The sequence below is a fragment of the Gambusia affinis genome, linkage group LG06 (genome assembly GCF_019740435.1).
Source record: "Gambusia affinis linkage group LG06, SWU_Gaff_1.0, whole genome shotgun sequence".
NCBI lineage: Eukaryota > Metazoa > Chordata > Actinopteri > Cyprinodontiformes > Poeciliidae > Gambusia > Gambusia affinis.
Window position 1 is genome coordinate 7,388,834 of NC_057873.1, and position 10,554 is coordinate 7,399,387.

A 10,554-nucleotide genomic window follows, 5' to 3' on the forward strand; every position below is an offset into this window, starting at 1 on the left:
ATGAATCACAGCATTAGCACAGCAACTTATTCTTTAAAATGTATATATATTCCTAAATAAGGATACATTCAAATAATTTCGTCTACCCTGATTTTGCGCTAAAATGCTCGATAGATAGATAGATAGATAGATAGATAGATAGATAGATAGATAGATAGATAGATAGATAGATAGATAGATAGATAGATAGATAGATAGATAGATAGATAGATAGATAGATAGATAGATAGATAGATAGATAGATAGATAGAAATTTCAAGGCATGGAGTCTGCTGACATCTTGTGGATAATATTAGGTATTACAATCTCCACTGTGTTCGAATAACCTATCCTGTCACTGGAGGGTTTAGTAGATTTCATTTCGGTCATTCTGAGTGTGAGGCTTTACGAGAACATATAAACAGAAAAAATATACTAACTTTCTATTCCGAACCTTTGTAGTCATGTCTAAATTGATTCCATGTTACTTAAAGAGAGCGCCTCATTTCCGTCTTCTGTCAATGATATCAGTATCTTGACGCGCTTACGTACGGTGTGCGCCACATCTTCGGGTCTCAAGGAAGACGGAAGTTTAGCACGGAGCACCGACGTTAGCTCGTTTCTTCGGGCTGTGTGAGAACTCTGTAACCTTTCCTGGAAATTGGGGTGAACAGTTTTACCTGTGTGGTTCTTGTGAGAACAAAAAGTAAAGTAACACTTCGATTAACAAATAACACCGTCTTACCTGTCATACTCTCAATCCGAGTTAAGGGGGCTAGAGAACAGGTGAGTGTGAAATATAAAGGTATATGATTAATTCTCTTGCTGGGTGTCAAGCTTTTCTTTTTCTGCTCTAAAGTTAAGTGGGCTCTGGGGTTTGTGACTCTTTTTTTTTTATGAATTAAAAAAAGATTTGACCCTCAGGTTTGTTTATATGTACACAGGCTTCATCATCATGGCTCCACATCCTGTAATACAGGCACTCATTGACTTTTCAGCAGGCGCAGCAGGTGAGTTCATTATTTTCTTAAACCTTCATTCTGTTATTTAAAGGTATATCAGTCGAATTAGACTACATATTCATGTTTTTTAAGGCCCAGGAATGCACAGGTCTACAGTTGGGTGATAGAATGGTAATTTTGGCCTCTACAAGTCTGCCTTTTATGAAATTGCTGCAAGAAAAAGCACTTGTTGAAAGAAACCAATAAGAGCTCTGATTTGGAGTTTTCTACAAATCAGAGGAATGGGGAAAATCTCGGTCCCTAATCACAGTGAAAGGTCGTTCTACAATATATTTACTCAGGAGAGCTGGATACAAATGTGTGCCACACACACTTTTCAGATATTTATTTGCTAAGACATGTTGTTTGTTGATCTGTAATGTAGAAGTCCAATATAATACAACTGAACTTGAATATTTTCAAGCCATATTTACATACACCTTAATGGTGAAGTAGAAAATGTTTGTTCTGCTTTTTACAACTTAAACTGTCCTATTTTAGGTGGTACAGCCTGCGTGCTAAGTGGTCAGCCATTTGACACTGTCAAGGTGAAGATGCAAACGTTTCCCACCATGTACCGTGGCTTCATCCACTGCTTCATTTCAAGTTTCAAACAGGTGGGACTCCGTGGTCTCTACAAAGGCACCACACCAGCCCTGCTGGCCAACATCAGTGAAAATGCGGTGCTCTTCTTGAGTTATGGCCTGTGCCAGGACGCTGTCCGTCTTTTGTTAAAGATGGATAAAGGAGCAGAGCTCAGGTTTGATACTAATGAGGATTTCTGTTTCTTTGATTGCAACTAAAAGTTTCACTGTGGACAAATATATTTGTTCATCTGTCTCCCAGCCTTGTTCTTCATGTTATCCTAACATGCAATTATTTAACACTGACCTGCATGTTTTAGATGTTCCCCTGCTTCAACACACCACATTCAGATGATAGCAATTCAGGAAAACCCCATTAGTCAGCCATCAATTGAAATCATGTGTGCTGAAGCAGGAGAATGCCTAAAACTTGCAGGGCAGTGTGCCTTGAGGACCAGGGTTGAAAAACACTGTGTTAGGCCACCACATTAATGTTTTGTAAAGTTTTAAAATCTGTGCAGTTTGCAGATCTCTTTGAAGAAGTGCTAGTAACAGGATCTTATGGCTTAATGAGCTCCCACATTTTTTCCAACTTGTAGCAAGAAATATTGATATGTAAGAAACATTTATTTGTTAAGACATTAGGTGCACAATATTTCAGATAATTTTGACTAGAAGACTAGTTCTGCTCTGGAGTGTACTGTAGGACATCTAGAGATTATTTTGGAAGAAAGGATTCTTCATGAAATCTAGAACATTCTTAACCCTGTACAGTTTTTGAATAAACCTGGATAATATGAGTTAGGAAAAACCTCTTAATTTTTCTTTGGCATTAATAAAGTATTTTTGGACTAATTACAAAAAAACCCCACATATGTTACCTAACACATATGTGACAATATAAATATATTAAATCCTGATTATTCTGTGCAAATTCATAGCAATCATTTCAACCTTAGCATCAATGTGTACCATTGTGTCTGAGGACTGTCACTCATCTTTATACATTGAAACATTTTTTGTTTGTGTTCAGTGATGTCCAAAAAGCTTCTGCAGGGTCTTTAGCTTCCATCTTCTCTTCCATGGCCATTTGCCCCACAGAGCTGGTGAAATGTCGCCTACAGGCCATGCATGAAATGGAGGAGACTGGAAAGGTTGCGAAAGGACAGCGAAGGTCCGTTTCATCCGAGATGTTGGAATAAACAAAGCATTTTCAGTTTCAGCTGACTTCACATTTCCTTTCTGTATTTATGGTGGGACATTAGCACCGTCTGGTCTGTGGTTAAGACTGTGCTGAGGACAAATGGTCCTTTGGGTTTCTACCAGGGACTCACCTCAACCATTGTCAGGGAGATACCAGGTTACTTCTGCTTCTTTGGTGCCTACGAAGTATGTCGGACTACATTTGCACACCATATGGGGACAGACAAAGACAGTATAGGTAGGTTCATTTAATTTTTTTTTTTATGTCTGTGCTTAAAGCTACCCTGCAAACTTGCATCTTTGTTTGCAGGCATTCTTCCACTTATGTTCAGCGGTGGATTCGGAGGGGCTTGTCTTTGGCTAGTGGTCTATCCAATTGATTGTGTGAAGTCTAGGATACAAGTCTACTCTTTAGCTGGGAGGCAAGACGGTTTCATGAAGACCTTCATGAGTGTCATACGCACTGAGGGTAAGCTTGATGATGCAATGTTTGCCTACTTACAAATGCAGTTAGCAGTTGTAGAATATTGGGCATGGCTGATATCTATCACAGCAATCCCCAATAGAGACAACATCACACGTTTCTCTTGCTGGAATTATGGAGATACTATTTGACAAACGCATTCAGTTGTTGCAGTCTAAAATATCAAGAGCTAAAATTAAGACATAAAACACTGAGAACCACAAACATTTAACATTAATGTTAATAATTTTGCATTTATATACAGCTTTGCTAGTATAGCAGATGTTTGAAAATATATTGAAAAATGCCACAAATATTCATCTGCACTATGTCATAAATGCATGTTATCCTAAACATAAAACTGCATATGGCACTGCTAACTTACAAGCTAAATGACTGATGAAACTCAAAAACTTGCTGGAGTTGTGAGGATACTATCTCACTGTAACAGTATTGTACAGGTTTTATTGTTTGTCAAACAATTTAACATTTTTGCATTTTATAGCCACTGTTTGTCTGTTTTTGCCTTACAGGTTTCACTGCTCTGTACTCTGGTTTGACTCCTACCATGATACGCACCTTCCCTGCCAATGGAGCACTCTTCCTAGCTTATGAGCTCAGCCGTAAATTTATGATGGACACAGTGGGGGGCTGATAGGGATGATGCAAAATGTTTGGTCAAAAATAATTTTAAATAAAGTTTTAATACAAACATTCATGTCATGGCTTCATATGTTTTTACTTGGCATGAACATGTAAAAAAAAAATTATCTAATCAATGGATAATTAGAACAAGTGCAATAATTGTCTAACTGTAGCAAAACTGAAGGATCAAAGTGACTAAACAGTTCAATTCTTCAGCTTTCATAAAATGTCAAAATGTTGGGTATTTTATTCTAAATTAAAATAATGTGAAGTCTTTATTGTTGAATAAAATATTTATGTTTGGGGAGTGAAAGAGTTATACATTTTAAGGCAAAATATAATTTGAGAACCTTGCTTATGTATTAAAGTGAATTTATTCACTTTAATCCATCCATCCATCCAGATGGATGGATGGATTCTAGTCTAACAGAAATATTTCTCATCAGTCCAAGACAGGTTTTTCCCATTAAAGCCTTCTTGCTTTCTCTGTGAACAATATGAACATGGTTATCACACCCCTAATGTTGTGAAAAGGCTGTATTTCCTTTTTGCAGTCGATGAAAAAGACATTAGCGAGAAAGTAATAAACTTCTGTAAGTGATTTCTGTGGAAGGACTTAATTTTTTTTTTCTTGTTAAAGTGAAACAAGAGAATGGTCACACTGTCACCACATGAAGCCTCATGTTTCAGGACGTGATTATTTATTCATCACCTGCAGACAACAAGTGACCAACTCCTGCAAGGGCAAGAAGATAATAGGATACCAAGAGGACTGAATTTGGAGTTCTCAACGGTGGGAAGGAAGCATGCAAAGGCTGGATGCACTGTGGTTTGGGTTACAGCAATAGAAGGCAGGATGAGAGAAATGGATAGACCACACCCCACAGAGAGGAGGGAAGTAAACAAGTGTGCTGCTGGAGCTCCAAGTGCCAGACTTTTCATCAATGATCTCAACAACATCCAGCACAGTGGAGATGGTTATTCCACGCAAACTTCAGATCAATGAAGAAAATGTTGAAGGTAGGTACTTTTTTAAGATCTTCCCATAACCATTATGGATACATGATGTAGGTTTGAAATGTGCGTTAGCTCCAAATGAGTCCTATTGAGGGGGATACAATGAATTATTATTCTGAGGCAAATGTCTGCTTTTATCCTTTTATTGTATTAAATTTTTTTAAAGTAAGTTTTTTTTTACATTGTAATATACGTTTTTATTAAATTAATAAATATAAGTTTTGATGGCTAGTGTTCTAGATCACCATTCATTGGCTGATATATTTCTTATTAGCTCTACCCTCACTGACTGAATTGACTTATTTCTTCCATCCATAACCCAAATCCACATTCTGTGTTGAAAATTTAGCTTGCATAAATCTGTAAATTTTTCCAGTTATGATTACACAAATCAAATTTCAATCATGATTGTATGTATCATAAAATCATGAATGGTATCCAAAGCAACCTGATCTTATATGAAAAACTTGTTTCCTTTCTTTCAACTGAAAAATTAACTGCAAATAAACCGGGTCAGTTTGGTCAATTGAACTAGTCAGACTGAGCCCTAATTAGCACATTACCTGTAAAAGCAAGAAAGCATTTGATTAGAACCTGCATGACAACACAAAGTAGGTTTCAAGATATATCTAGATCATAAGAAAAACAAAAGAGATTAGAAACAAATCTTTCTTGTTGGTGTTATTAGAAAACATGACTGTAATTTACAATGATATATCAGTTGGTTTGCAAAACATGTCTTGATTGAGACAACCTTTAGGTCTTCAGAGTTTCCCTGTGAGATTAATTACATCATTAGTTACAAATGAGATGTGTGAATTTGCTGCAGCCCTTACGTGACAGCGAGGATGTTCTGTGTTCTCCCACTGGATCGTACTACTTTCTGATCTGCCGTCAACATTCTTACTACAAGAGATGTGTATTGTCATGGCTTATTGAACAGAATCTAATTTTGATGAAGCAGATGCTTCCCATTGTATTTTGAACTTGTCTCTCTCCACAGATAAAAATGCAGGGAGGTTGGGATGTTTTGGTTGGTTGCTGGTAATTATATCCCTCCTGTTTGTAGCGCTAACGTTCCCAATCACATTGTTTCTGTGTGTCAAGGTAAGAAAATCTTATTTGTTGCTGATCAAACTGCATGCAACAGACCAAAACTATGGAGGGTTTCATTGTGAACTGGAAGGAAAATAATACGTCTTCCATTTTACTTTTACAAAAAATAAAAACCTTAGTGTGGCATGCATTTGTTTTTAGTCTCCTTTACTCAGATACCCCTAAATGAAATCTGCTGCAACCAGATATTCCTATCTTCTCTGAGGACTTTTAGATCAATTCAGTGGACAAAATGTATAAAGAAGAGCAAACAGGCACCGTTGTTGAGAAGTGTAGAGCAGGATTAGGCCATAGAACAACATCCAAAAACCTAAACTGACAAGTCAAACAACGAGAGCATTTACCAGAGAAGAAGCCAGGAGGGCCATCTCTAGAGGAGATGTGGGGTTAACAACTCAAGTTCATGAAAAAAAATCAACCTTTACAAAACAGTGGAAAGACGAAAACAATTGCTGAAAAATGAAGACGAAGACTTTTAGCCTAAATAGTAATAAAAAAAAAAAACATACACTGTCCACAGTGAAAATGTTGTGGCAGCATTAATGAAAGATGGATGGAGCTAAATGTAGTATAAAATGCATACTTTTTATTGTAATCTGACAAAATTGTGAAGAAGTCTAAGGAATGTGAATGCTTTTACATCCAAATAAAAACTCTTCCCAGAATAATTTTGCTCTCTACACTGTTTGCTGTCATTGGTGTCCAGATAGTACAGGAGTATGAGCGAGCTGTCATTTTCAGACTTGGGCGAATCGCCGATCGGAAACCTAAAGGACCAGGTTTTTAGTTTTACATGATGGATTGTACACACCAGATCATTCCAGAAACAACTGATTTTCAGAAAAAAGTTGAACTTGAAACTGATGCAGTCTGATGTTTCTCTCTTTCTAGGCCTATTTTTTGTTTTGCCCTGCACTGATAACTTTGTTAAAGTTGATCTAAGGACTGTGTCCTTTGATATCCCTCCACAAGAGGTGCGTTTTCCTTTTGTTCATAAAATGTAAAGCCAGGATGTGTTTCCAATGAACTTTCCAATGTACTGTTCATTTGTATCTGTGTTCTTTCACAGATCCTGACCAAAGACTCGGTCACTGTGTCCGTGGATGGAGTTGTCTACTTCCGCATTCACTGTCCCATCTCAGCTGTGGCAAACGTGTCCAATGCACACTCATCCACACGGCTGCTTGCTCAAACCACTCTGAGGAATGTACTTGGCACCAAAAACCTTTCAGAACTACTGTCTGACAGAGAAGGAATTTCAGTGAGCATGCAGGTTAGATAAAAGACAAGAGACAAATGGTCAATTGTACTGAAATGACATACAATCCCATGGAAACATAGTGATTGTCTGAACAAAGACAAACTAATATATTAAGATTTGCTACGACTGACCAACATAAAATAATAATTGTGAGGAGTAAGGAAAATGATATAGAGCAGGATTTTCAAAATTTTGTACAAATCAAAATTCATTTTCAATGTTTGCTGTGATCTCAACATAGCTTGTGGCAAACTGCAAAGGGGAGTTCTTTCTTTACACTATTTATTTTTTGTTTGTAAAAACTGTGAATCATTTTCCTTCCCCTTCACAACTATTCACTGCTTTGAGTTTGTCTACCACTAAACTCCCAGTAGAGGGAAATATTTTGTAGCTGCATGAGAAAATGTGAAAATGTATTGTAAATGTAATGTAATGTATTGAATGCTAAAATTTGCGAGTACTTATGTAGGTAGTAACAGCCTACCTACATAGGCTGTTACTACCTAAGTAGTAGGTAAACTATGTAGGCTGTTACTACCTAAGTAGTAACAGCCTACATAGGTAGGCTTTGAAATTATTCAAAGTACTCAAAATACTTTGAATAATTTATTCAAAGGTTGCAGTACTTCTGAAATGAAGCCGAAGGAGTGTTTGTTCTCATGCAGGAGGCCCTGGATGAAGCCACCAACCCATGGGGGATCAAGGTGGAGCGTGTGGAGATCAAGGATGTGAAGCTGCCTCAGCAACTACAGAGAGCCATGGCTGCAGAGGCGGAGGCCAGTCGGGAGGCCAGGGCTAAAGTGAGAGCAGTAGTAGAAGATTTACTTTCCATATTACACTCTACATCACTAAAAATAAACATAAAAAATTGTAGGAAATGGTTGCAAGGCTGATTATTATTTGTGTCTGTTTCAGATCATTGCTGCAGAAGGTGAGATGAATGCTTCCCGGGCTCTGAAAGAAGCAGCTCTAGTCATCGGTGAAGCACCGTCTGCTCTCCAGCTGCGATACCTGCAGACTCTCCATGCCATCGCCGCGGAGAAGAACTCCACCATCATCTTCCCTCTGCCCATAGATATGATGCAGAGTTTCATGCAGAAAAAGTGATGAACCATGTTGCCTGCACAATTATTTTCATTCCAAAGTAAGTTTGCATGTTTCGAATAGGGAGGAAAAAGAGCTACTTGTTAATGCAAATACAAACCAAACACTGTTTTTGTGTACTTATTATGCTTATTGTGATTTAATAATTAAATACAAAGTGCAACATACACAGCCATAGCCACTCATTATTAACCTCAGCTAAGTTACAGTTTCAGTAGAGGAGGGCAAATGAAGAAGGCAAGAAACAAAAACAATTCACAGCAAACTTATAAAGACATGCTTTCATGGAGACTTCTCTGGAGTATCTGATTACAATCATTTTTAACAATCCACAGAAGTAACAACATCCACGTGATGCAGCGACCTCTCTCTGATATTGCATGAAAACTGTAAACGAAAGCTCTTACTCTTATTCATTCAGTAAATGTGTACAAGACGGTGTCCACAGGACACAGAGGCAATCAGTGCAATCGGAGTACCTGATGTAGAGAAAGGCAACTTCCACTGTCGGAACACAGCAAATCCTCTTCCCAATAAACGTAATTATTTTATCTACCAATAAACGCAGCCACAGCCAAATACCTGCTTTAGACATGTTTACACTCTTTACGATAGATGAAATGTATAAATGGAATACTGTGACTCTTAAAGCTGCAGTAGGAAGCTTTTATAATAAATTTCTTTTTGCATAATTGTTAAAACTGTCACCATGTCATGACAGTATAACATGAGACAGATGATGTGGGAAACAATTGAGCTCCTCCGTTTCCTCCCTGTGGTCCTGCAGCCGTCTGCAGTAATACTTCGCTTTCAGTCAGAAACAAACAATCAGAGCCAGGACGAGGGTCTTAATCATTCATGCTCAATGGGAAAGAACTTACTGTTACAGAAAAAACGCTCATCTGTTGTCATCAGTGGCCATGCTAACTAGCCTTAGCTTTCATGGCAGTCTCCAGTGTAATAAACAAGCTGAGAGCAAGGGGAGAGTGTGAGCCACATGTACACAAGGGTGATTGACAGTGGTAAGACCCTCCTCCTGGTTCTGATTGGTTGTTTCTGACTGAGCGGAGTATTTCTGCAGATGGCAGTAGGACCGCAGGGAGAAGGCAGAGGAGCTCCATTTGTCACAGACTGCCTGTCTCATGTTTCAATAAACATGTAAAAACCATATTATTTATAAAAGTTACTCACTGCAACTTTAAGTAGTGATTTTTTTCTAAGACCTTTTTGGAACATTTCTACCCACTGCTAACATCTTAATGCCTGTGTCAGAGAAATGTTTAGCAAGACAGACTTCTGGCTGGTTGTCATATGTAAACATGAACAAATAAAATAAATGAAATTCAAATAAAATAAAAAAAACATGGCAGTTGCTTCCCTTTAATGACATTTTCTCAAATCCTGAGCTTAATAAAAAAAAAATGAAAAATGAGGTAAGATTGCATCAGACTTTCATTTCTCGCTTCTAAGTGACTCAGGAAATGTTGCAAAACAGGAACACTGCAGATATGGTGGAGAGACTTTATAATTGGTTTAACTGTTCAAACTGCATATATGGAAAAATATGAACAACATTGAACAGAGCGCAGAAAAGATAAAGCAAATTGTTACTGCAGCAAAAGGATTCATACCCCTTAAGCTTTTCAATAATTTGTTACGTTGCAACCACAAACTCAAAGGTTTCTTATTAGGACTTTATGTGATAAACCAATGTAAAGTAGTGCATAATTGTAAAATGAAAGGAAATTGGTAGTTTGTAAATAAAAAAAGACTTCTGAAGTTACTAATGCTCTGTACATATGATTAAATACCATCAAAATACAGGCAATTGGGTATTAACGTTAAATTTTCTTGAGATCTCAAGAAGTTTTATCGTGGTTAAATAAAGGTTGAATAAAGAAAAAACACCATTTCAGCATCCAGCTTATCAGACTTGATGTGAAAATGACTGGCGCTAAATTAAAGCCGAACCTGCCGGAATGTGTAAAAGTTCCAGCAGGACAGTAGTCCTAAACACATCGCCAGATTTACATTGGAATGATTTAGATAAAGGAATAATCATATGTTGGCATCTTCCATGCATGCTTTTTTAGCTTACATATGTATGGCATACTTTACTTTTTAGCTTTCAGCTCATGAAATCCAAACAAAAACATTCAAGTTTGTGTTTGAAACATCCCA

General features: G+C 37.5%; 1 protein-coding gene across 1 annotated transcript; it reads left to right on the forward strand.

The window, feature by feature from the left end:
• Window positions 1–493: 493 nt before the first annotated feature.
• slc25a15a (solute carrier family 25 member 15a) lies at window positions 494–8,471 on the forward strand. The gene is made up of 14 exons (XM_044120339.1): window positions 494–765; window positions 924–989; window positions 1,482–1,740; window positions 2,598–2,738; window positions 2,830–3,005; window positions 3,078–3,236; window positions 3,764–3,880; window positions 4,779–4,895; window positions 5,896–5,999; window positions 6,715–6,787; window positions 6,900–6,982; window positions 7,078–7,281; window positions 7,935–8,069; window positions 8,185–8,471. Exons 2-14 carry the CDS (start codon window positions 935–937, stop codon window positions 8,374–8,376), a joined length of 1,815 nt encoding a protein of 604 aa, XP_043976274.1. The 5' UTR covers window positions 494–765; window positions 924–934; the 3' UTR covers window positions 8,377–8,471.
• The last annotated feature ends 2,083 nt before the right edge of the window (window positions 8,472–10,554 follow it).

Bases quoted from the DNA above. Each gene is read 5' to 3' on its own strand.
- slc25a15a (XM_044120339.1), top strand. From the start codon at position 935: ATGGCTCCACATCCTGTAATACAGGCACTCATTGACTTTTCAGCAGGC. The intron at 3,006-3,077 runs GTAGGTTCATTT...CTTTGTTTGCAG, and splicing joins GACAGACAAAGACAGTATAG to GCATTCTTCCACTTATGTTC. The intron at 6,000-6,714 runs GTAAGAAAATCT...ATTGGTGTCCAG, and splicing joins CATTGTTTCTGTGTGTCAAG to ATAGTACAGGAGTATGAGCG.